This window comes from Platichthys flesus, chromosome 16, assembly GCF_949316205.1.
Source record: "Platichthys flesus chromosome 16, fPlaFle2.1, whole genome shotgun sequence".
Classification (NCBI taxonomy): Eukaryota; Metazoa; Chordata; class Actinopteri; order Pleuronectiformes; family Pleuronectidae; genus Platichthys; species Platichthys flesus.
The window spans coordinates 18,005,767-18,033,183 of record NC_084960.1 but is presented as its reverse complement, the minus strand read 5'-3'; the positions used below and the strand labels follow the sequence as shown (position 1 = coordinate 18,033,183).

At 41.0% G+C, this 27,417-nt stretch overlaps 1 protein-coding gene across 1 annotated transcript in view; it reads right to left on the bottom strand.

The window, feature by feature from the left end:
- Positions 1 to 6,332: 6,332 nt before the first annotated feature.
- grin2ca (glutamate receptor, ionotropic, N-methyl D-aspartate 2Ca) overlaps positions 6,333 to 27,417 on the bottom strand; it is a 66,509-nt gene continuing 45,424 nt past the window's right edge. Inside the window, exons 6-13 of the mRNA XM_062407149.1 lie at positions 20,772 to 20,940; positions 18,618 to 18,771; positions 18,205 to 18,330; positions 16,081 to 16,310; positions 12,838 to 12,998; positions 12,531 to 12,718; positions 11,067 to 11,299; positions 6,333 to 9,882 (exon numbers count right to left, since the gene is read on the bottom strand). Of these exons, the coding sequence (XP_062263133.1) occupies positions 8,260 to 9,882; positions 11,067 to 11,299; positions 12,531 to 12,718; positions 12,838 to 12,998; positions 16,081 to 16,310; positions 18,205 to 18,330; positions 18,618 to 18,771; positions 20,772 to 20,940 (2,884 nt within the window). The 3' untranslated portion in view covers positions 6,333 to 8,259. The remainder of the gene's footprint in view (positions 9,883 to 11,066; positions 11,300 to 12,530; positions 12,719 to 12,837; positions 12,999 to 16,080; positions 16,311 to 18,204; positions 18,331 to 18,617; positions 18,772 to 20,771; positions 20,941 to 27,417) is intronic.

Sequence of the window (27,417 nt, the reverse complement as noted above, 5' to 3'; positions counted from 1 at the left end):
AGTGCGGGGCATCCTGGATATGCGGCGCATGGGGCGTGGCTTCCGCTACTTGGTGGACTGGGAGGGCTATGGATCACCCAGACCGGTTCTTGAAGGCACCAGGGGACACCCGTAGAGGGGGAGGCCTTCTAGTTTCTCTCTTTCTCTCTCTCTCTCTCGCTTGTGTGTGCAGGTGGTGTCGCTAATTGCAGATGAGGTCCTGGTGTGCTGGAGTAGGGGTCTTGATTAAACCAGTCAAGACCCCATTTGACTATTGGATTACCAATAAAGTATAATTTAACTTTACTTCTGCCTCAGCCTCTGTCTCTGCCTCTAAGTCCAAAACCTGGCCTTAACAGATAATAATGATGATTATTATAATAAGAAAGCATGCAGGCTCACATAGCTGATAATATTAATAGCCTATTAACAGGCCTACTGATCATAATTATAATAATAACTAGGGCTACGTTGTAGCACTGGCGGGCCCGAGCACCCGCACGTTGAAGCCTGTTGCGGTCGGTAGAGAGAGCGATCGATGACTAAGCGCATGTCTCCGCGTTGCATCCATTTTGCGCTCTGTGGCAGTAGGTTTGCCAGTAGGTGGCGCCATCACTATTATTACACACAGACATATAGATCTGTTCAAATAGCCGCTCTGATATAGCGTGAGCAATTTTGTGTCAATTGGACAATTTTACCACAACGTAATTTTCACACTGATTAGTAGGTGGCGCTATGACCCTGAACTAATATTTATATGTGGAGCTGTTCAGATCAGTATTGTGATTATAGGTCAGTAGTTTGAAGCCGGTTGGATAATGCAGAGTGGATTAACAAAGTACTTCCTGTTTCCTGGCGAATCAGTAGGTGGCGCTATTACACTGAGGAAATATTGACACACAGAGCTGTTCAGGCTTGTACTATTATCATGTGACAGAAGTGTGGTAGTAATAGGACAATGCACAGTGGACTTATGAAAACATTGCCTCGTCTGGCGAAGGATGATCCTTCCCCAAACATCAATGTTTACATGGTTTGAGGAAATGTCACAATTCTGACCTTGATCCAATGACTTGACTGAGGTCATTTGAGCTGTATATTGTAAAGCAGCCAGGAGCAGTTCATCAAAATATAAAACATGTCACTTCCCGTTGCCACCAGGGGGTGCTGTGATTTCAAGTCATGATTTCTGTGTAGATGTCATTAGGCCAGGACTCTTGTCTTACATGTCTAGTTTGTACTCGATTGGACCATGTATGTTCGAGATTTTTTTCTCAATGTTGTTGTGATGACACTCATCTGAATTTGAAGTTGATCAGATGAAAGCTCTACGACAAGTACATAAAACAAAAAAAGTGGAATATGGCTAAAATGGACACTAAATTAAAAATGGCAGACTTCCTGTGGTTTTTTTCATAATGCTCCTTGAGACTATTTTTCATGACGTGGTCGGTCCACACATCGTGACCATTTCATGATGGTCACGATACACCTATGTCCCGATTTTGGTGAAGATCGAAGAAGGGGAAACCTAGGGGCTGGTTCCGGGGGGCGCTGTTGAGCCATTTTGCCACGCCCAATTCAAATTTCTCCAGAATACTAAAATATCCGCAGACCTTGAATTTCCTGCAAAGTTTCACAACTTTTTGAGCATGTCTAGACCCTTAAAAAGCCCCCCAAAGGGAAATAATAATAATAATAATAATAATAAAAATCCTTAAGAATTAAATAGGGCCTCACACCATTTTCGGTGCTCGGGCCCTAATAATAATAATACATATTTAAAAAAGTTGAAATAATTGTCTGTACGGGCCTAAGAATAGCCTAACCTTGACATTTCCGGCCTATCAATAACTATATGCTATCTATCTATGGAGGTGTAGTTGAGGGCAGAGGTGGCGGGCGGCGGGTCGGTGGGGGGGCCCCAACTACCCCTAACCAGCTTTGGGGGGGCCCAGCTTGCACACACACACACACACACACACACACACACACACACACACACACACCGCCCCTCCTGTGGTCTTCATACAGTTAATAACAGTCTGATGAAATGGATCCAGTTCATTCATCAAACGGATGCGTTCAGGACAACAGGGAAGTTGAAGTCTGGGTGGAGCATGAATCTGGCAGGAGGACATGATGTATAAAGACAAGTCCACTGACGCTGGTGTTCTTGAATCTCGTTGTGGCTGTCTCCTATGTGATATATGGTATCTTGTTTCACGTCACCTCCAAAATTGTTTCAAGAAGCTAGCTTTTCTTTTGCATTGCACGTTTGACTGATCCGACTGAGCTGTGGCTCTTGACTTTGTTACTGCGATGTATAAGGTGTATCTGTTTCCATAATTTTGTTTACCCCCCCTGCAGCTGCGAGTATCCCTCCGCAGAGCTATCATGCCTGCAGTGGAAGAGGAGTTCAAGGATCCATCAAGCAAACAGCGGCTGGCCTCCGTCTCTGCAGAAACCTGCTCTGGTGGCCAGAACCGGTCTATTCACACCATGACTGAGCTAATGAGAAGGGTCTTGTGTGTGTGTGTGTGTGTGTGTGTGTGTGGCTCTCGTCCAGCTCTTCTCCATCCAGGTGGTTTGATTAAACACATCACTAACACATTGTCTCTGGCTTAATTGAGTTGGTCTAAGAGAAATAGTGAGGGGTGGAACCACACAGAGTGGAGGTGAAGCATTGTCGGGGGTTGTGTTTTCGGATACACTATGAAGGGATCAGTATCCAGAGAGACACACACTCTGTGTTTTTCTGCCCTTTGCTTTTCTCTCAATGAGTGATAAGAAGAAGAATCTGATGTTGTCCTGCATGAACAGGAATAACCTTTGCTAATGTCACTTGCTTTGGAGTCTGAGTTAGTGTCACCTGTCGGTGATGTTTAGGTGTAACCTTTGAGAGGACATTTGTCCATACATTTTTTCAGATATGAGATATCCAGAGAATTGGGTCTGGACCATTTCGAGAGTTTGTCTTTCACATATGAAGAACGAAGCAGGTCAAGGTCTGTGTCAAACACTTTCACAACGACAGGAAAATTTCCGGATCAGAGCACGCAGGAGGCAGGACGAGTTTTGGTGGCAGCACATCAACAGAGAAATTGGCCTACATCACCAAAAGTGATAGATGTGAAGATGTGAAGATGTGTTGTGGACATGTCATATTTTTGGCTCATTTGTGAAGCACCATGAACAGTACTAACCTGTATGAAAAGTGCTCTACAAATAAAGTTTAAATGAACATCACTCTAAAGGACCACGACCTTGGCATTATGACTGTATTGCCGAAGTTGGCAGCCAGACAAGGAAACCTGGTTGATACATTTCCTGGCACTTTCCCAGTCTGATAATTACACTAAATACCAGTTTGCTTTACTTTGTTATCAGTCACAGTACACTGTGTTCTTGTTAATACTATTCTCAAGTGATTGTTGTTTTGACCTAATTAATCAGAATTGAGTGATACCTGTCATGTTAATTCAATGTACTTTTCTTACTTATTACTGATTTAAGGAATTTTTATAATTTATTGACAACCTTAACAGCAGCAGCATTGATCCTTTGCAGACTGGAAATTAATATATTCCTATAAAAGAAATTGGCATTTGTCTCGGGGCAGGAGCACTTCATTCTGGGAAATAGTTTTTGAGATATAACTTCGGTAAAAAGTGTTCAAAGGATACACATTTTGAATCGAAGCTGACTGCGACATGTTATAGGAGTTTCAATACAGGACACAGCAAACAATCATCTTCCTGGTGTTTTAATTCAGCCGTCTGTGGACGGGGCACATTGGTGAGATCACGGTGACAGACTTTCACACAATGGCACCAGAGCTCAGGAAAACCACTTCATTTATGCTTAGACAAGCTCCTCCTCACACAGGAGAAGAACGTTATCCAATCAGTTCTCTGAGTGTCGTGATCAGACTGCTCAGACGTTCTGTCTCCATCAATGTCGATGAGATCTTCTTTGAAGTCTACAACACAATGACATGTTGATTCTGCTCAGACGCTTTGAGAGTCTCTTGGTGTGAAACATCTTTCACAGAGATCCTTGTCTCTGGTATCAGGAACACCTACGCCCTTGCAGCCTCCTGCTGCAGACGCTTGAGCGTCCACTGCTGTGAAACCTTTTGTTTACACTGAATATAGGAAGCCATTAAACATCTAAGTTTCCTGAGCAAACCCCACAAGTTCCAAGTCTATCCACAGAAACACATTTGTCAGTACATTATTCAGCATACATGTCATTTGTTTCATTAAACATATCTAAATACAGAATTTCCCATTACAGACAATTGCATCCAAATAGAGGGATGTAAATTACCTAGATAAAATAATGAAATATTTCAGTACGGAATATAAATATGATATATACAGTATTTTATATGAATCAACATATTTGTGTGGGGAATTGGTCTATAGGTTGTGGACCAGTCATCTGAAAAAACGGTTAGAACTGTTGAACCTGAACATAAAGCGCAACAAACTGTGCAATGCATTTTTGTAAAATAGGTATATATATATATATATATATATATACATAAAACACAAATATATATATATATAAAACACAAATAAATCAAGTATAATAAAATGAATACCAATAATAAATATATATATATATATATTTATTATTGGTATACTTGATTTATTTGTGTTTTAATATACAATTACAATGAAAACATGATCATTTTACTGGCTCTGCAAAGGAAGATGTAATACCCCATTGGAACAGGTTTGACACAACTTAGCAGCACACCAGCATGATGAAAGAGAGCCTGTGTCTCTCTTTCCAAGGACCACTAGGTGGAAACTCTGACGGGTATGTCCGCTGATGAGAAGAAAGTAAATACTGTAGATCGACCACTTTAAGGGCAGCAGCAGTGAAATGTAAAGCATGCCGTAAATACCCCAATAACGAAATGCTAACTTTTTCTAATTGAAATCTCATAAGACGTTACTATCCTGCCATTTGATCCTAAATCATTTTTGATTAAAATAAGCTTTAAGTTGTGTCTATAGTTCTAAAGGTGCAGATATAACTGAAGAAAAGCATTTTTTGATCTATGCTTCACGACATCACTTGTACGACATCGTATGATGGGGAATCATGTCTTGATCAATATCAGCTCTATTATTTGTGGATTTATCTTGGAAAGTGTGTATTTTGCACCCTCATTTTGTTGATGTTGACCCGTGATTTTTTAAACTGTTTTTAACTGTTCAACTCCAAAATGTAATCATGTGGAGATAAACTCCCAATTAATATTCACACTAAGTGAATTGTAGATCTGTCCATGCATTGTTGAGTTATTATGTACGTACATACATTTTTTCAAAAACGTTGTAAAGTGAATTCCTGAGGCCTCTGGTCAACTTGACTCTGGCTACACTTATACATAAGCAACCCAGATGTACCGCTGACTATTTTTTATTTTAATATTTGTCTGTGTGTGTTGAGGGAGACAAGTGTCAAATCATATTCATAAATTATTCCCGGAGTCTATCTGGAAAATCCTGTATTTATGTGGTACAACTGGGAAAATTAAATGTCTTGCATGGCTCGTCTCTGTGTGCTCACCTTCTATGAATGCATAGAGGAGTGTGAGATAACGAATTTGTCACGTTACAAAGCACACAGATCGCAGAATACTCATTAATTACTGTGCGAAATTATTGAGTATCGCTGCGGCCAGCGAGCGCAGTGAAAGACTTCATATATTCATCTGCAGACATTTACTTTAGGGCTCTACAAATTGGTTTATTCAGCCGAGAGTAAGTTCTCACACTTATTAAGTGCTTTTGGCATTAATCTCTCTTTGTCCAATTAGGAGTCACGTTTCTATACGGTACTGAGCGCCAGTGAAGATCAGTGTCAGTGAGAGGCTCCAGCTGGCGAGTGCACCCTGCTGAGATGGAGCGACGCAAAGCTTTTAACCCAGAAACACCTTCAAATCACATCAAAAGTCAGCTTGTCCTCATAAAAGAATTGATAGAGGCTAACACAGAATGTGTATTACATAGATATATGCTAGAACTGTATTGTCCTTTTTGAGCATCCAATTACCCATGACAGTGTCCATGTTGTAAAGTTACTGAAGGTCCTTTAGAGGAGCAAATGCGCAGTGGCAACGACAATATCTCTCATGCCGCTGTTTTTGAAATTTGTGGGTAGTATTGATGTCCTGCCGATCAACGTGTTCGACCAATCAGGAGTCATTCTCAGCGGTCACTCCTGCCATCTCAGCCCATTTTAAAATAATTGAATGACTAATTCAAACCAAGCTTTTCAGAAACATGAACACATGAACATACACCAGTGTGACAAGAACTGAATTCATCTTTGAGAACAATTTATTTAACACGTACTGATTTTGGTCCCCTCTGTTAACAAGAGTTAGAAACTCAAGGTAATATTGTAAGATGGTTTTGATATTACTTTTCTTGCATGCAGCCTGTTGACATAATTGTTTTCTACAATATTACATAACTAATAGCCACCATACACCTCCTGTCCTTGCAGCCTGGAACTGTGATAGCTCTTTACAAAAACAACTGTGTCAGCTCTTTTCCTGAAGACTTCCCCTTACTTCAGCAGGGGTAAGTGTCTGCTGCAGTCAACTTAAATGAGAAATGTCGGAATTTCTTTAGATTTTCTGTCAGTGTAAAACAATTAAGTTAGATATAAATATCAGCATATAGTCTATAGTATAGTTTTTACAGTTATTGTTTAATGTGGAACTGGGACACGATCTTGGCTCTGTTCACGCATTGTTTACGTGCTTGTAAATTTGGCTGCTGACACTGCTGCTTGTTTTTGCTGAACCTGTTAGAGACGCTACAGTGGGGTAATTGTCCCTTTGGATAATAAATGTGACAACAACAGTGTTCCTGATTACACAGGGTATTTTACAAGAACAGGCATGTGTCGCCTCAGTATCTGTACAGCTCTTAACTTTAGATTTAGCTGAATCTTGTGGTTATGTGCATTGCTTCCCCTTGATTACCTAGACAGCGGTGGTTCACCATTGTCCTGACCAAAGACATAAATAAAGATAGATTGTTCAGAAATGAAGCCAAAATGACCCACATAAGAATGCTACCATCCATCACTCTCCACCCTTCAAAGAACTGGACTGTAAAGATGGACAACGTGAAGGCTCCTGAAAAGTAAGCACCTTGATCATCCCCCTAGTGATTGGCTGCATCATAGATCATAAACCTTGTCTCCTCCATGTTAGCAGATGGTCGACGGAACAAACTAAAAAGTAAAATAACAGTTCAAATAGATGTTTCTCAAAGATGGTGTCGGCATTTTGGGTTGTTCTAATCACATTAATTTGATGTGTATCGGCGGTACCTCAAAACTGCAGCTCACTTCCCCTGATCACTACTGTGCAAATTACTTCAACAATGTAAGATGCGTTCGTATCCGAGTTATTTTGGCTTCAGTTCTGGATAGCGGGAGGAAGTGGAGACGTGTCGTCCATCTTTATATGGTGTATGTTTGACAGAATGAAATATTAAATTGTGTGGACAACAGAGCATGATAAAAGCTGAGTCAGATTCATTTCATTTTCACTGCACAAAGTGAGAGCATGTTTCACTTACAGATTGAGAGGACTGATGATTCCAAAAGGTCCTTGTGGTGACCTTGTTCTTTATTATTAAAGGGTAGCGTAACAATGGAAATACACATGATACTCTTTTACAATGGTTTTCCCTTTTTTTTTTAAATCCCACTCAAATTACATTAATGACCAATGAAGCCCCATAATCAACTATGCACCCAATGTCAAGGAGCTAGAAAATTCACAGAAAATAAGTGAGTTGTTTGATGACTAAATTATCTGAATAATTTATCTCTGTTGAAAAAAGAAAAGTCTCAAGTTGTACTCAGACTGAGAGGCTACAGTATAATGTCTCCCAGAATTCTTCACACAGCAACACATCATTTAAAAATCCTTTAAATAACAATCAATAGATTAAATTCTTAATTATTAAATACTTTCCAACATTGTCTTTAACTATTATAAGTTTGGCTTACAAAGTCCAAGGATTAAATTTGCTTATCAGTGTCTTCTCCTTTACATTTCGCTGCCTAGGATATTATTGCACTCATAATTGGGAGTCAGCACTCTCAAATACACTGTTGGTGTAGAGTTAGATTTTTGCTTTAACCAGAGGCTGAGGGGAGAGGCTCCAGGCATACCCCTCCTCAGAGGGGCTCAGTATGAGAGCTGAGTGGAAGTCCAGTGGGGATGGTGGCTCAGACCTCCGACTCCAGGCTGGATACCCTGCCCCAGGGCTTTGGCACATAGGGACTGTTAACTCTCCGTGCCACCAGCACCTGCCTCCGCTCTCTGCTCCCAAGACCTTGGTCCTCTCTCTTTTCTGTGCCATCATAGGCCCCAAACATATTGTTGTGGTAAACCACCTGTCGGTCACTCATACGAGGCAGCATTGCTGCATTTTCAGGGCGGTGGCTTGTACAAGGAAACATGTGGCACATGTCCTTGGAACCATCATACAACTGGGATGGTCCCTGGGCCAGTGGCCCCACATACACTGGTAAGTCTGTGTATGAGTTCAGGTAGGTAGAGTAGTGTCTGTGCACCACTGTGGAAGAGGAGCGGCGCAGGGCAGCGGCATTCTGCAGGATGGCTTCCCTGTATGAGGGAAGCCGAGTGGAGTCAGAGTACTTGAGCTTTTGCTTATAGGGATAGGACCCCATGTGGGCGGGGTCCAAGTACGCAGGCTCAGCAGCCAAGGGGTAGCAGGACAGGTTGTGCCCGAGACTGCTGTATAGCTTGTGGGGTTTTGGGTTGGCCACAACCACCCGTGGAAACAGGTCAGGCATGTCTACGCGGGTGGAAGGAGATGTGGATGTTGAGGGCTTTGTTTCATCCACCTGATGGATCCTGTCATTGCCCCATGTGGCTCTGAGAAATGAGGCGCGGCGGTTGAGTTTGTCCTTCCCCAGGAGTGGTACATCATCCATTTCGGGCTCAAGATAAGACTTCATACAGGAGTTGCAGCTGGTGCTGCTGCCAGGATAGTGTCTTGCAGTGCAGGAAATGGCAGCAGCCTCAGGGGCATGGTTGTTCAAGAGGTGGTTGGCCCTTAATTCAGCAAGGCAGGATCGAGGTTCATCATAGTCACCTCTCACTCTGGGGTCTGCAGCATCCAACACGTAGGTATGGGACCTCCTCCGTCGGCTCACACAGTCAGGAGGGTAGCTAAACTTCCTCCTCAGTGGCCCTTTGTGTTCCACGTAGATATCGGGGACCTGAAATTCCCTGTAAGGAACAAAAGGGGACGTTGGGTGCCGAGGCTGGTTCTCCACATACAGCCTGCTGCTGTGGTAAGGGTTAGCTGAACCAGAGGGAGCAGGGTCCCTCATTGCGATGTGAGGACTACTGAGGCTGGAGATGGGCAGAGTCCTCTCTACGACGTGCTGATTGCTGCGCGCAGGTAGTGTGTAGCGGAGTGGGGTGGGCCGAGTTACCACACAGGGATTTTCGAGAAGGGGCTTGGCAGAGGTGTCCCCATAATGAATTGGGAACGTGGGTGTGAGGGCTCTCTGGGGGTACGGTGAGTGGTTGTCAGTGATGCTGGAGATGTAGGGTAGATGGCTGTGGTTCATGTCGGTGGCTGTCACTCTGGGTGGAAGGCCAGCCCGCACATTGTCGGCCCCCCGCCTGCTCCAGTTCTCTAATGTTTTTGTAGCGTTGTCTAGAGAGTTCTCCACTCTGGCAGAGGACACCATGTCCTTCGCTGTCTGTAGCATCTTTAGCATATTGGCTTGTGAATAGTTGGTGGTGATGTCTGGACTCTGCATGCTTCCATTGTGGTCGGTGTGCTCTACTCCACTGAAGCAGCTGTAGATGCCCTGCAGACAGATGGAACAGTGGCTTTTAAAACCTTGGAGTGAATGATACCAGAGTCAACCCAAACCTCTACAAAATTACCAAATGCTTTCAGTCAGTTACTGTGATTTATCATGGTTTCTTAAAAATGTGTCTATTGAAACCGCAGATCTAGATTAAATGTTGTTTGTGGTAGTTTTATGTTTGATTTGGAAAATGTTGTTTGCACACATCTTGATCTTAGAAAAACAGCTTGAGCATAGGCATGAGTTGCTGTTCATGCACTTATCATGTAAGTTTCTCCTTTTTTATCGCACCGCCTTTGTTTTACTTTCAAATACTGTATCGGTTCGGAATACTTAATCTGTCTATCTACTGTTGACATACAAATGAAGTTGTTTTAATGGTGCAATTTAAATTCCATTTGCCAGGCAGCACGGCCTTCACAATATTTTAGGAACTATCCATGAAATCCTTTTATTGGTTTCAAGTAATTTATTTTATTATATTCTTTAAAATCGCTGTCCCTCAGTGGTTACAGTTATATACCGATATTTCTGAAGCTGCAGTTTTGAAGGATAACTGAAAGAGACAGTGAGCTTTATACCTGCATTTGCTCATGCAGCAAGGCCGTCACCCATGTTACTGTTACATTATCCGACACTTCTCTCTGTACAAAGTGCTTTGTTGCTCGTGTGGCATTTAGATTACTGTAATATGAAATCTTACATATCTATAGAGCATGCATTGAGTTGGTGCTATAAATGGAGCTCTAATCCATCCATGTTGTATTGTCCATGCTGCTACAGTTACCTCTTACTCATCATGCTGGAATAATTTAGATTTGGCATAATATTTGCTGATATGAAAGCATTAATTTAACAGAATAAACATTGTAGAAAAGATGTGCACATATGTTTGTATTTGTGGGGAAAAAAGTTTTGGGTTATTTCCGTCTGTTATTAAATGTTGTTTTGTATACAGTTTGTTTGTTATGTTTATGGTTAAACTGTAAAATAACTAGTCTCAATTAAATTATTGTCAGAAGAGTTTGATACAAAATCTTAGGAATCCTTTTTTTTCTCTAAATGCATATCGGCCAATATATCGGTATAGGAATTCGTTCATCCCTAACATAAGTGCAGGCTCCTCATAATCAATACTAATCTTTGCAGTCTGCAGTTTTTCTCATGTGCCTGTAACTTACTCTGCTGATAGCCAGGAGGAAGTCAAGCTCTTCTGATTTGCGGACCGAATGACGTAGTTTCCAGTACAGCAGGTGTTCCCACGCAAAAACCAGAAGACTCAGGCCCATGGCCACCAGGAGCATGTAGAAGACCCCCGCCATGTTGTCAATGTCCAGCTTACTGCTCATAACCTCTTTCTTCTCATTGCGGCAGATGCCCGTAAGCCAGACGGTCTGGAGCTTCTGTGTGTCACCTGAGAGCGAGTAGCACAGAAATACAGGCTTAAGTCTTATTTGCAAAACAAAATCATTGTTGGACTTTTAAGTGAATAATGAAACCCGAGATTATGGAATTTTCTCAAATATTCAGCATCCATAAAACCACTGCTCAAAAGTTTAGTTTGTCTGTTGTGATTTAGCTAAGTGGATCCTGATAGATCTGTGTGATGCTAAACATAAATAGAAATTGAATTTTTTTAATTTTGCCTGAAAATGTTTGATGGGCAGTACAGGCAGCCCCCCACCAACCAGTTAGATGTCATGTGAGTTGGATGCATAGATCCCGCCCTTTCAGGCAGCACATTACGCAAATAGAAATTAAAAGATGTCCACAATCCTAATTTTGCATTGTTCAAACACACAAAAAATAGAACATCTGAAAAAGTCAAATTCAGTGTTGAACTGATAACCCTTAGCAGAGCCTGACGACCTTTTTTATCTTAATCTAAGTCAGCAGCAGTTTCTTGCCAGTAAAATGCTTTAATATATTCTAAGATAAATCAAAATACCTCACAAGCTAAAAAAGTTAAGGTAACCAGAAATATGGGGAAAAAATTATATTATTACTGTTTTCAATTATGTTGTAAATCTTCAAATAGTTGTCATATTCTCTTGTAAGGCTCCTTCCTCAGGTAATCAGGGCCCTAATGCCACTAGAACCCAAGATATAATTTCTACTTTGCCAATAACAAACACGGCAGTTGTGCACATAGAATTTATAATCTGCTAATTTATCCAATTACTTCATATCTCAGAACACTATAGGCGCCATAATTAAGATAAAAGATTTGATTTCACAGCACTTAGTGTTCGCACTTTGAGTCTGACATATCTGTGTAATCCCTCTTTCAATTTATTGCATATTGCTGCAGCAGATGATTAGGCTTCTGCCAGAGGCTTCAAAACAACCTGCCGGAGGAGCTCAGGTTAACAGAGTAATGGCCACATCTTAAACCACCTCTGGAAAGTTTAAGTTTTATGGACACACATTTATGATACATTTGTCATTTAAATAACTTTGACTATAATAATATTGTGTACCTTGTATTCATATCCATTTCCACATTATGTTCTCTTTCCTAATGGCAATAAAATGTTTCCTCATATTCATTTATACTATCAAGGTTTATGTAGAAGGCGCTAAAGCTATTATTCTCAAATTATTGGTAATAATCTTTGAAAATCAACACGCATATAAAACATTACCATCAGCCAAGAACTGGAGCAGAGCCAGGTCGATGGGTCGTTTCCAGCGTGAATCCTTCTGCAGGGCAATGCCGTAACCAGTAGTAGCAAACACTTTGCCACTGCCAATGGTCACCAGCTTGCAGCCCTCATCTTTGCCAGCCATGTAATTCAGCACCGCAGCATCATAGATAAAGGCATCCAGTTTCCTGGAACAGTCAAGAAAAAAACCTTCACTCAAATGGCTTTCACTTTACCATTTGGCTCTGCTTCACTTTTTCAGTTCTGCTGTATGCACAGTATATAACGTCGCTTGGCAGACACCTACCCTGTTTTTAGGCTGTTAAGGGCATCCTCTACACCCTTCTGGTTGTATTTGACCATGTGGGAGTGCATCTCGGGGTAGTTACTCCTTATGTTACGCTCTGTGCTGCCATTTGGGACCGTACCAAAGCGGAATGGAGGGTACTGCTCCTGTGGCTTTTGAAACTGTCAAGAGAGGAAGAGTAAGGATTGATGAAGACAAAATTATCTATGAGATAGATTCTTTGCACACTGGAGAATAGAAATAGTAGTTTATTTCCTTCTAAAATTAATGAACAATATAGTTTTGATCATTTTAGAGACCTTGGCATGAGCATATGATCGAATTCAGTTTATCCTATTACCGTGATAGTTGTTTGGTTTGTCATTTTAATGCTAGTTATCGTGGTGCCCTCTTGCCCTGTTAATTTACATATCTAATACGACGATTCAAAGACCTGACAATCAGTAATGAACTCTGTGTCCAAAGGGATCCGAGTTCCCTTCATCCTTTTTCTTGTCTGCAATACTTAATGAACTCCTCATTTTATAATTGTGCTTCTGGCAGCACTACATGCATTTAATTAGCTGTGGGGACAGGAAGTGGCACAGGGAGGAATTACCGACACAATTGTACTTTTTCATTAACCTTATGCAGGCACTTTGTTATCAAACTGTGAGCAATCTATCAAGGTCAAGTGTATATGTATAGACCTAAAATCACAAGTTTGTCCTTTCACAGTCTGAGGAAACATGCGACTTCCTCCTCCATGACGTAATAGCATGGCTTCTTCTAAAGAACAGACAGAAGTAGCACTTTTTACAGCCATGGACTACAAGGGAAAGACACTACAAAGAATTGGGGAACAGAATGACAAAAATACACAATATAATCAAGGTTTTCCCCATAGTCATTATAGTCATTATAAGACAATGGCACAGTGCCTAGACGGAACGAAAAGAGAAATCAATGCTGAGATTTCTCCCCTGTTCTGCAAAGAAAGGATACCGTACTCTGAAATTATGATTAATGACTAGATTTAGACAATTTACATGATTTGTGTTGGTGAAATAATAGATTGGGGTCATGGTTGAAAGAAATGTTTATTATTGGATACATATCTGTGGTTTCAAGACACTTTGAGTGTGTGCTACCACCTAACATCTGAAAGATTGTGCAGTGCCAAAGACATCTTGCAATTGTAACCTTGGTGTCTCACAAGGAACGGCGACTATCTGCAAGACAACAATAGGTCCCTACCAAGGAAAATGTCAACATTGGTTGTTTGATCGAATGGTCTATGTTGTTATTTTCCTGGTGAGGATATCTATGTAGATTGAGCTACCTGGTTTAATTTTGACATTGTGTCACTAAAACATTTCCTCTAAACAGCTTACTGATAGACAGAGATGGAGTGTGTCGCTGACAAATGTTGGGCGATGTCAGAGTCAACATGATGTGTTACCCCGTCACAAGAACTTTATGATAAGTGTCTGTTCTGTGGGGATGAGACAATCATCTGCCTTAACACAGCGCAGCCTCCTAAGAGTCATTTTCCATCACTCTCTCCTCTGATACAAGGTCACTTTCTATGGCTCCATCTTGTTCCTCATTTACATTTACTTAACCTGGGGCGTTCAGCACAGTTGGACAAACAGCAATCCAACCTTCCATTCCCAGCAGGCTGCCACGCAAGATGCGCCTCAATAATCTATGGACTTACTGTTGAAACAGCTCTGCCTCTTTTTCTTCATACCGGGTTAATGTATAATGAGACGAGAAGTGTAAATGGTTGCCAGAATCAAAATGAGCTTGGTCTTTTCCTCAAATGCCTCCCTAATCCTTTCAGTCGCCTGCAGAGCAAAAGTCTACAAATTATTTCTTGTGCTGCCGGTTTAACTTGGATTTACTTGTCAATATGTGTATAACCCTATAAGCCCTCAGGCCAGAAAAATATGCAAAAGATACCAGAAATTATCACTGTCTGCCCCAGAAATTCCTCATGTGTGTTGCATTCATATTCTTTTCACAGTCATCCCTATCTTAAGAGTCTGGGGATGGTATTTAATTTCAACAGCAGGGTCCAACAGAACCGATAGCTCGATGACCTGATCGTTTGATGGAACAGATGGCTTGGTCCAGTCAAAGTTTACAAATGTTAACTGACCAGTTGTGGACTGGGTGTCCAAATTCATAAATAATGTGGTATTTTGAAGGTAAATGATTGGTCAGATTTACTTTTAATCTGCTTTTTATAGTTTTAAGACCCAAAACATGACTTTAATAGAGTGTCCATCTCATATAGCAGAACTATTAATACTAATTTACTAAACTAAATAATGTATTTTATATGTAATCTTTGATTATGTACATATTGAGCTAATGTATTATAGTGTAAGGCAGAGGTCATCAACAGGGGGTCCGCGGAGGTACTGCAGGGGGGGTCGCGAAATGTTTGGTAGATTAAACAATTTTTTTACATTTTTTAAATTTTTGATTTATTTTCTAACAAATTTTTTTTCACAAATTTAAATGTCTGTAAATACACATTATATACATTATATGACCCTCTGCCTGACAACCTCCATCCGTTCAAGCTCAGATAAGTTGTGTGCTACCCATCAGGGTCCGACATCTCACTAATGTGGGAGTATGTGTGCCATCCAGAGATGGCTTGAGGATTCACTGTCTCTTCTACATGTATGTTTAAAATAAAAACATGAATCTCTGAACTACTTTAATAGCTCAGTGTTGTATGCAAGATGTATGTTTATAAATGGCAGTGGCATGGCCACCCTGTACCGTGCACATGTTTAAATTAAAAACATGAATATATGAGCCTGTGTAATATTTGAATAGCTCAGTATTGAATGCACAATAACAGGGTAGCTATGTTTATATATGGCACTAGGCAATTTTATACAATATACACAGTAGGGGGTCACTGTTCCAGCTTTCCACCAGTTAAGGGGTCCTTGGCCTGAAAAACGTTGAAGACCCCTGGTGTAAGGGAATAAACAAATTGCATTAAGTGTTGCAGTATAATGCCAGTATAATTATTCAATTTTTAGGGGGGCTGCCGGGGCTGGACAATTATGATCTAATTGGAGAAAAAGATGAGTCATAGGGGACAGTTTACCATTTCTGGATCTTTGCCATCCATAGCCCAATCTAGAAAAGACATTTCCATGTTTTTTCTGAACTGTACATCACAAGCTACGCACACACACGCAACAGAACGTTGACGGCTGTTTCAAAACTCTGTACCTTTTTGTCACTCAGTCCAGAGACAGTGTCTATGTATTGCTCTTGGATCATGAAGGCTGCCAGGTTGGCTGTGTAGGAAGCCAGGAAGATTACGGCAAAGAAAGCCCAGACCAGGACCATGATCTTACTGGTGGTGCCCTTTGGATTCTCAATTGGCACAGAGTTGTTGAAGACAATTCCCCACAGCAGCCACACTGACTTCCCAATCGTGAAGGTGGGACCTCCGGGTTCTGAGGAGCATGAAGTCAAAATTTGACAGTTAGTGTATGGTAGGAAATAGTAGAGGAAAAATCCCCATGGTCCAGTTTTGAATTGTCTTCCATGATCCCTCAATTAATTTTGCCTTAATGTCTGAGCAAGTCGCTTCGGACATTTGCAATAAGATTTCCTGCGCGCCCTGAGTAAAATATCTATCCTTTGCAAAAGTTAGCCAATGTGAGAATACAGCTGGACAAAGACACGCAAAATGAAAACATGTGATTGGTATAACAAGGACATCACATATGTTTTAGTCCCTTTTTCGTGTCGATCTCACTTTAAACCTGATATATTCTAATTTATGTATTAAACATAAAACATAATATTCTTGTCACCCTGTCTTGCCTTTTGTTTGCATTTTGTAAATTTTTTTAGTGTAGATATGTGACTAAGGTTTGACCGGGCTCAGGCGTCTCTGTTCACTGCTGTGTCCGTGAATCGAGCTGCAGTAATTTTGACAAACGATCAATGTGTCCCAGAGTCAGTCAGCGCAAGTCGATATGTGGTACAAAATTAGATCCAGATGCAGGTGACCTGAGGTAGATTTTCAGTGCCAGAAAATGTCAGCGTTGCCAACAGAGTAAACAGCTCTTGCGTCCTCAGCTTGAAATCAAATGTCAACAGAATTGTCTAATGAAATAACAAATAACACATAATTACAGTGAAGCAGTTGCTGAATGAAATATCAGTGATAAGACTAAACTAAATCAGTTGATTTAATGTCCTTGTAATGCAATGAGAATAATGAGTCTAACAAAGATCTGAGCCGTGAGTGTAGCGCCCCTCTGGCCTCATCTCATCCATTAAAATACATTTTATAGACCACACGACTCCAAGATAAACCTGCAGTATCTCAATTTTCCAGGAATTGATCTGATATGTGGCTAGTGAAAATAGGTCTAGATTTTCCCATGTTCTGTAAAGCCCCTCCAGTCCAGTGTTTATTGCTCCTCTTTGTGTGAACTCGAAGATGACAATCTTAAAATAGATAAATAATGAGTAACAAGTAAAACTTTGATTGGCTTCTTTTGTACGGTGGCCCTGAGAGCTCAATAAACTACAACATTGAGAATACTCACAACACTAGTTGCCGGCTTATTATAAGAAAAAGGCTAACACTAGGTGAATGGCACATGTATCTGAAGGAATATATGAATCATACTATCACGTTAGCAAAAACACAATCTCATTTTGCAACAACACTGAGGGACAGCCAAATTCAACTTCTAACTTTACGAGTCACAAACCATGGAAACAGCAAGAGTGTCCCGTGTAAACAAATCTGCTGAGAGTAGCTGGTTGTGTTGCAAGTGTTGTCAGTGCATGTGTTGGAGTGTGTTGAGCTCTCAGGGCCACCGTACTTATTTCGGCATTATTGCAAAATTGAGGGACAACTTGTGATGCATTACAATGTATATTTGGTGCACTATTCATTCACCATCATACCAATGTGATCAAATCACATGGTGTATCTTGTGTATATGTTGATATGAAAGCTTATTCTCTACTCATTTAGACAATGTTGCTAAGAATAAAAGCCAAACATGGGAAAGTTGAAGTACTAAAATGAAAACCTAAGCTGTGATGCTTGGGGGTCCACTTCATATTCCATTTCATCTTCTGTTTTTGTAATATTTATAGTTATTGGTATTCCTTAAAATCCCCAATTCTGTTTGCTTTGAAAAGACAGGTGTCGTTCTGATTTTTGTTTAAGTAATTTTGGCCTTATCTACAAATTAATCAAAATATGCTTAAACAATCTCTTCTTATCACATAAAGGACTTCTGTGCAGCCTCTTCTTCTTCTGTGTTGTTGTGCTTGTAAAGGGAGGATAAGTGGATGGATGGAGGAGTGAGCGAGACTCACCTTTGGCACTGACCAGGCTGCGGTTGTACCCAACTGGACTGCAGTATTCAAACACAAACACTGTGATGGCCACGACGGTGAGACACATGACAAACATCATCACCCAAACCGCCGGACTGTATGGTTCTGCAGGGATGGAGGGGCCGGGGGAAAGTTGGGTAAGAACATCAAGACGCTCAAGATTCAAATGTCAACTCAACTTCAAGAAAAACTGTGCAAACTAGAACAAAGACTAGTTTTACTACAAATATCATGTCACTGCATCAGCTTTGACAGGAGCCCTATTCCATCCAACAAATTACAAATATAGAATTATGTTGATTAAAAAAGCAGATGGTACAAAAAGACAATAACAAAATAAATATTTGCGAATTTTTTTTTTCATTCATGTCAAGTGCACACGAGTTGCTCACCTAAAAAGGCAGATGGTGAGACCGTCCCATTACTTCTGGCGACCATCACGCTGATTCCTGTCTCCACAAACGGCACTGAGAAGTCGATGATCTCCGAGCGCTCCTCGTTGATGGTCAGCGAGCCAATGGCCATGTCCGCTCGCTTGTAGAACACCTGTGGGGGGAGAAGAACCAGTAGAGTGGGGTAAGTGGAATATGTGACTGTCTGACAAGATACTGGACATCTGCTGCTGACCTGTGAGATAAATCTCATCCATCAGTGAAGTCAACACACTCTGAGGGTGATTTACTGTCAGGACAGACCCACAAAACAGCCAGACAGACGATTGCTTGTAAAGCATGATCCGCCATCTAATCCATCTTTAATCCATTACACAGCATTGTAGTCTATACCATAATATACTAATATAGTGCAACATAATGGCTGTTGCATAAGGCAGGAAGTGGAACTGATCACTGAAGGCTAAAGGTCACTGGTAGTCTGACTTAACAGGAGGTGATGCTATTTTTTGCTGATGTTTGAGCAGTGTTCTACCAGCACAGATCAAACCACTCTGTGAATCCCTTTCCTTGAATTTTCAGTCCCACCACATCACTGTTTAACATGCTGATGGAGGAGCTGGCAGATTTACAGTCCAGACACTCACAAGCTATAAACTCCCCTATAGAGGCTGATGCCTCATTGAGCCCAATAGCCTTCTGCTGTTTTTGAAAGAAAGTCAGAGAAAAAGGAGATAATGTTGTATTCTCCAACTCCTGAAGAGGAGCAATCTGGCAGTGGATATTATTCACTGGGATGCCTACTCCTCCTTTTTGTACTGTTCGTCCTGCACTGTGACTTTACCTTCAGGGGGTCATTAATCTTGCCTATACATTGCTTTTCTGTTTTACCTCGACAAAAGGAGGCTTTGTTCATTAGTTTGTTTGTTAGCAGGATTATGTTAAAACTGCTGGTCAAATATCCATGACACTTGGTGAGCGATTGGGACATTGATCCTTTTGGTGTGGATCCAGACAAAGAGATCCAGGAAATAGTTTTATCTCAAATTCAAACTAGGTGTGGTAAAGTGTTTTTTGGCTTGTCATTAATTTCCAAGGGTTTAATTCATGGATTTTGATGAAATAATCAGGGATTTGATGCAGCTTGAATTTAAGGGGACTGTTGGGCCATTCCAACTTTTATTTTAATTAATGTTTCTTTAATTTAACACTAGAGTTGTCAAACAATCGGTTGTAATTCTAATCACATAAAAATATATATCAAAAGATAAAAAGATTTTCATATATACATTTCATGCATTTATAGGGTTCGGGGCATTAGCTCGCTTTACCACAGACTTTGTTTTTTTTAACCTTATATTTCACAAAACAACCTACCCGTATTAGGTGGTAAAATCGAAGAAAAACATTATATGTCTCCCTGAAACTGGCTTGTTCAGCTCAATGAAAATGTCCTTTTTGTCCTTTTTCCCTCGAGGGAATAAAGAGGGATTAAAGTAACAATGTCAACATCCAAGAAAAACCCACATGCTAAAAAAATATGTTTTTGGTGTAAATGTATCTGTGATCTTTTCAATACAACACAATTACTGATCTGCCTCCACGATTAACCATGGCTAAGGTTGAAAGCTATGGATGTTTATCAGGCAGGGAGGGTCTGTGGGGTCTGTGATTGTGACCATTCTTCATAAAAATCATCTCCTGCATGAGACATCGTTATGCAAGTGTAACACTGTATTTCTGAGCTATTTTTAACAGGAGGAATGCAATATTAAACACCCTTCAACTCAGATTTCAGAAATTATTAAAAAAATAGTTTCCTACTCTAATGCACTTAATGGAATATTTTCTGCTAATAAGGAAAGTGTCTGCAAATTCAGTTCAGCATATTCAGCTTTTCACATGCAAGGCCACTGAAATAGCTGTAATAGAGCTAATTTGAAACTTTCAAATAACCTTTAGACTTTATCACTTGTTACATCACCACAACTACTCTCCTTATTTTCCCTCTGTGATATATATTTTCACTTTGGGCTGATGAAAACCAACACACGGATATTTTAACTAATTCAAGCTCTTGTCACTGCTGTGTACTTCCTGAATGAAGTGGGACTACTGCCATGTAACCCCCCCCCCACCCCCTTCCAGCCTTACCTCTCCGATCATCCCGTTCCAAATTCCTCGGACCAGTTTGCCGTGCTTGCCGTTGGTGACCAGGTAGAGGTCATAGGAGAACTTTATGGTGCGGGACAGCTTCTTCAGGATGTCTATGCAGAAGCCCTTACAGCAGAGTTTTTTGTATGGCTCGGTGTGACCCACAATACTGAAAGTCAAAGAGAATAAAAACTGAGGATGTGAAGTGATGCCATTTCTGCTCCGTCTCTTTAAGAACTGGCCTTTCTCAACACCAGGCTGCTCAGTTGTCATTGTTATAAATGATGCTATTAAACCCTCATTATATGTTATCAATTTGAGGAAAAATCTATTGTATCCAATAAATGATTTGGGTAATACAGAAAATGTTATGCTTGAAATAAGAAAAGAGCTCTATGTGGTGAGTATTTAGATGTTTAGGGCTGATCTATATAGAAAGGAGGAAGAATAACCTTGAACAGGCGCCACAAGTTCATAGCAGAACTGTAATAATCGAGAAACACATGATGTTATCTAATTCAATACAGCAGCACAGCAGTGAGCACTGGCTTAGATGAGCTGTAATTCCCCTTCATTGTGTATTATTTTCACAGCTTTGTACTTGATTATATTTTTTATACATAATCAATCTATTTTAACAATACACTCATTAGGAGATATTGCTAACTAAAATGTGACTTGAGTTGTAAATTTAATTATTTGACTGTTCTTTGAGGAAAAACATTATTGCTGAGTTTTGAAATCACATGTATTATCAAATTCATGAAAAAAATCTAGGGTGGTTTGAACATGGCTCATAGTGTTTAAAACCGTCTTAGACCTTGCAAGACCAATGCTTATGTAAAGACAGTTGTTTGGGATGTCTCTATGTCCTGACATCTATATGTATTTGAAAAGGTTAACAATCTGATCAAAGGTGACACCAGCGACCACCAGCGACCGCTCCTGAGTGGGAATTTTGCAAGCTGCGTATATTAATCTCTGTTGAAACCGAGCCCCTAATTACCGCATCGTCTACCATTCCGAGATGTCCCCAATCCTCTCCTTCCCCTCCATGTCCTCTGACACGGCTGCTTCAGCGCTGGCTGTCTCACACACACATTGTTTATACCGCTGGCTTAGACAGTTGGCTGTGCCAGTATTTTCGAATGGCAGAGCACTCCTTAGACACTGGTGCTTCAGCCCTGGCTGTCTCAGCACCGGCTGCCTGAACCGTGGTCTTAACCATCAGGAAACTCTAGAGACAAGAAGCCTCAACTTCATCAGACATTCCTGTCACAAAAGTGTTTGAGCTGCTCCTGGCGTCATTGCTCACAAACTTGGTGAAAGAACGGGGAATTGGTCAAGAAAGAAGTCATTACATCTTTGGTCGGGTTTGACACTTTACTACATTTTCTTTGACAGTTTCAACCATTTCCTACAAAGTAATTCATGGATCCAGATGAGAAAATTATACATATTAAGGGAACTTAAATTTTGATCTGGCAGATTTAAAAGTGGTTTCATAAAGGGACTGTTAGGCTTTTGTGGAGGTATATGCTCTACAGTGTGACATTCTTGTTGCAACTTATTTTTATAAGAATGTTTGGCTGAGAGTTAATGAAAGATTGGTCCCCAAATCCTAAAGCAGGTAGAGGAGAGGACCAGTCATCTCCACCATATTGAGACTTGGACTCTGATGTCAGGGTAAGTGTAAGTGCGTGTGTGTGTATACATGTTTTTTTTTTTGTATGTGTGTATGTGTGTGTGTGTGTGTGGGGGGGGGTGCAGTTGGGAGAGTAGGAGCTACTCCACAGGCTTGTGCATTATGTCATGGCCCCGACAGATGGACGGACAGCTGGGTGGCACAAAACAAATCTGACATAAATTAATCACCCACAAACAGTGGCTGACAGGAGTGGAACTCGGTGCTGGATTTTTATTTGGACAGGATAATGCTGAATTTTCAAACATTACCTGAAGTAAGTGAGCATTTAAAACATCGACATGGCACACGCAAGTTAAAGACTCCATTATTAAATAGCATTTTACAGTCTGGGAAGCTCGTTTATTTGGTTAAGTCAAAGCAGGAAGACATCTTCACATGTCCTGTGTCGGTCAAAGCCCCCAAATTCATAAGCTCAGGGAGGAGATGCCGGGGACGCATGGAGCCAAACGGAGAGCAAGGGGGAGAAAGAATAAACCCTCTTCCTCCTCCTTTCATTGTGTGAAATGCTATGTCACTACCGAATAACATGGACGAGCTTGGTGTGTTGACTATATTACAGTCTGTATATCAGGAGAGCAGTATGGGTTCTTCACTGAGACATGGCTGCATATGCGCGTCACACAGTGTGATGAGAAGAAACTAGCTGGGGGTTTTGATGCTTGTGAACAGCAGATGGTGTAATCCTGGACATGTTACTGTGAAACAGTGTCTGCCTCTCTATAATGGTAGATTCACACGTGCTGTTTACATGCCGTCATCAGATGCTGCGGATGTAACATGACTTCATCAACTCTGTCACGAGTGTGATACTGCATCACGACATGGGCTGTTCAATACTGTGATAAATCATCAGCATAATTATATTAAGTAAAACATAATTGCTATATCAACCGTAGCCTTCATGCAAGACTCGTGGTGAAAGCTGATTAATTAAAGCGTCAAAAGTAAAAGTCTAGACTTAAAGAGAGGCTCGGGTCGCATTTTTTTGACTGAGCATGTCCAAGTCTAAGAGAAAATCGGAATGGTAGGCTGTTCAGTTCTCTGTCCAAACCCAACTGAGTTTGTGTTCCTCTGTCCCTGACATGCATAGCTATAACTTGTTTAAACTCATTGCAGACATGTGCAGTGTAAAGAATCTGGTAGATATCCCATCCAACGCCTGAAAATCCTTGAATTTGAGGAGGCAACCCGCACCCGGGCCAAAACCAGCGTGGGGACAACTCGGGGAGTTGAGCACGTCGCAAAACAAACCGTTGTATCGTTTACTTCTGCCATGTTATATATACGACAAGTGATGGAAAGATATCATGAGACAGGACAGGCTTATCCTTCCAAAACTTACAAATAAAAGTAATACTTTGATATAATACCATCATCATCCAAAAAGTGAAAAATACTGTCATATTAATTTTAGGTCATATTGACCACCTCTAGTTCATGGGCATGTCAGCAGACCTTAACCTGGCTTTCTGCCAGAGCTTTCCATCATCCATCAAATACCAAAGCATGTGGAAGATGCATACACGTCTGCTGTCCCCATTCCCCAGATGAAAAAAAATCAAAGCTCAAGGAAACAAGAACAGAGCAAACAAGTCTCCAGCCAAACAGACGTCCTCCCTGCCCCCAGAGCTGCTTCGGTTTCCCCCCCTCACTCAACTGGCTGTCTGTTTCCAGCAGTGAGGTGAAGAGTTAGCTGGTGAGACTGGACCAGACCATGGCAGCAGTTGCCCTCAGTCCCAAATCCTGAATAACCTAATGTTAGTCCATCTCAGATGTCTGTGGAGCAGCTCTCTTTAGCTGCTGCAGTTTTCTTATTGCCCTCAGGATGGAGTGTCAAACCATGGTGATGTCACCCATTGGTTTGTGAGCTGCTATTCTTCAGCCTTGAGTTTGGTGTGGAGCCTGGTTTAGAGCTCAAGGACACTGCATCCCACCCACATCTCCAACCTGCAGATCACCTTAAATACCCAATTTACCAAGTGAACATCATGTTGTATTGAAGAAGACCTGAAGCTAGAGGTTGTTATATATAATATATGGGTCAGAGACAACACCATCATTTGCCAGTTTCACGGAACCCTTTCTCACTTACTCGTTGCAAACCCCTCTGAGAATCACATTCTTTGACTTTCTTTAGGGCCTTTAACAAAACCATCCCTCCACTATCTGCTGGTCAAACAATGGAGCACTTCCAGCAGCAGACATGGTTTCTTATCACTCAATGAGGTGAGCTTCTCATTAGGCTGCTTGGCCAGGGTGCAATATCCCAGGGATCGACCTTTGACCCAATCAGGAAAATATATGCATTGCTGTGTCAACCGCCATCACAATTATGTTCCTCTGTGTGTCAGCTGAGGGGGGCCTCTGTCAAGAAATGCAAGAAATTGCAGAGTATTATATCACCAACATTGTATAGTGATCACACATTATAGCTGTAGGTCTGTCCCTAGTCTTTATTTACCTTGACTATTTTATCTAAAAACAGTATAGCATTTATTTGCATTGTTTATCTACCCACAACATCATATTTGGGATTAACACTATGTGACTGCTGCAAAACTGTAGATATCATATCCGCCAAGGAAATAATCTGCCTTTATTTGTTCTTTAGTGAGCAGGATTATGCAAAGACTACAGGAAAGGTTACCCTGAAACTTGGTGGAAGGGTATGGTATCTGTCAGCAAAGAACCCATACAATTTTTGTGAAGATCAGGTGCCGGGTCTGGGATATATATTTTTCTTACTTTACAATTTCTCAGAGAATAACTCTGAGAAATTGGTGATACATCAATTAACTAATATATTAAGGGACTATTGTGTGGGGAGGATCTCTTTCTAAATATGTTAGAGTCACTCCTTCACAAAACATTTTTGTGAAATATGATGACATACTCCGTCTGTTTTCAAACAGAGGCTGTGGTGCACCATTAAACCTTTATTCTCTGTCGCGGAATCCAAAATGGTAACGCCTCCATAGTGTGACCATGACGTGGGCAGTGCAAGGTGATGTGGTAGGGAACTGTTGAGCCATGGAAGTGAAGTGATGCAGAGAGCACTAATGACATGTCACCCGTAGCCCTCCCCCTGACCTTCAGTCTAATGGATTCTGCTCCCAAACATCGGGACCAGGAGGCAATAAGTCAAGCAGGCAGGGCGGTAAGCGGGCAGACCTGAGCTACGTTGTACAGAAACAAATGAAAACAAGGCTGCCACAGCAGACGACGAGTAAACACAGTGATCCCAACATCCCCGATCCCACCATCTGCCACTGTGAAAGGCTAAGACCTCAGTGGGTTCCCAACTGCATTAAAACGGGTCTTTGGAAATTTGTGTATTGGGTAATATATTCAAAATGTGGACATTTTTCGAAATATGTTTTTCAAGCTATTTTATGAATGGTGGCAGGCACCAGAAGGTACCGGACAGTTATTTCAGTGAGTGTTATTTTGCTCAGCTATCAGAGGCCATCTGTGTATATGTAGATATCTGTATCTCATCTTAAGAAAACTCCCTCGAAATATTTGCCTCTTAAACAAGTTGTAAAGCTTCACGATGTGATTTTCCATGAAAAAATCTATCTGCATCAGCTTGAATCAAATACAGCCTAAGAAGTAGACATCTTGCTCCATTTACCAAATGCTGCAGATCTGAATTTGAACAGAGATCTGATATGCAAACTGTTTACTAAACTGGAAGTTCTCAACTTCATACTCCACAAGGGGGTCACAAAATAAATTTGCGGGCTTGCAGGATAATTAAAGAAGAGCAGAAAATATATTTGTGCTGCTCACAATTACCCCAGAGTTTGTTTACTCTGACTAAATTTTAATTAAATAATTCAACCTCATTGACCTTGATAAGTTTGAAAATTACAGATTAAGTCTGGTGCCACAGTTTTTTCTTATTAAAGTTCATATATGTTTGCTTACGAATCCTTCAATGAGTAAAATTGCAGCTTACCCGAGCCTCCAGGGAACTCTCATTGAGCACAAATATGACATCATCTTCCCAGGTCAATAGCTCTGAATTAATCTAAATGTGCTCTGAGAGACGAGCGGCTGCCTGCAGCTCCAAGACTGTGAGGAGCCGAGCTTGAGATTTTTCTGATGCCACTGGAGAATTTGTCTGACTCAATGCGAAGCGCTTGTGTTAACTGCTTCAGGCCACTTTCGTCAAATGTGAGGCAGACACTGGAGCCTATTTATCAGCTCTCTCTGAGGACAAATGAGGGAAGAGCACAGATGGCGTGCCGGGCAAGCTGGACGTAGGGCCAAGGCGATGAAGGATTGAAATGGAAAAACTTGCATGAACGCTCACTCCATCGAGGAAGCAGTGATGAGGATCTGAGACGTGGGCATGTTGAGGGAACGTCAGAGGCTGGAGGAGATTCAGGAGAGGAAAGGTGACTCTGCATGGAGCATTTGGGAGCACCATTCTTAGCTTCACTCTAACTATACTGCCTAGGGGTGAATTTGTTGGGCAACACTAACAAATTGTTCCACAGAAATACCAAAATAAGTCTGACGTAATTTTAAAAGCGTCTGCTGATGACATATTTATTCAAAAAATATATACATGTTTAGCCAGTATACGTCAAGATATCCGTATCTTCCTCCAGTAACTAAAACATTTCAAATATTAGGTTGATATTAATCAAAAGGGATTTCAAAAAGGCTATTAATTGTAATATTTACTAATCCAGCATAAATTAACATCCTTCATTAGTTCAAATTTACAGGTTTTCTGATTTGCTTTGTTTATTTCATAGCAAATGGTGTACTACATTTAAAGATATCAGGTTTGAATCTGCTGGTTTTGAAAAGGTATTTTTTTGGTTTTCAAAAAATAGAAGAAAACATTCAAGTGGAAGCAGCACGCAGGATTGATTTCAGTCTTCACCCAGACAATATGTAAAAATGACAGGGACGTTAATCCTG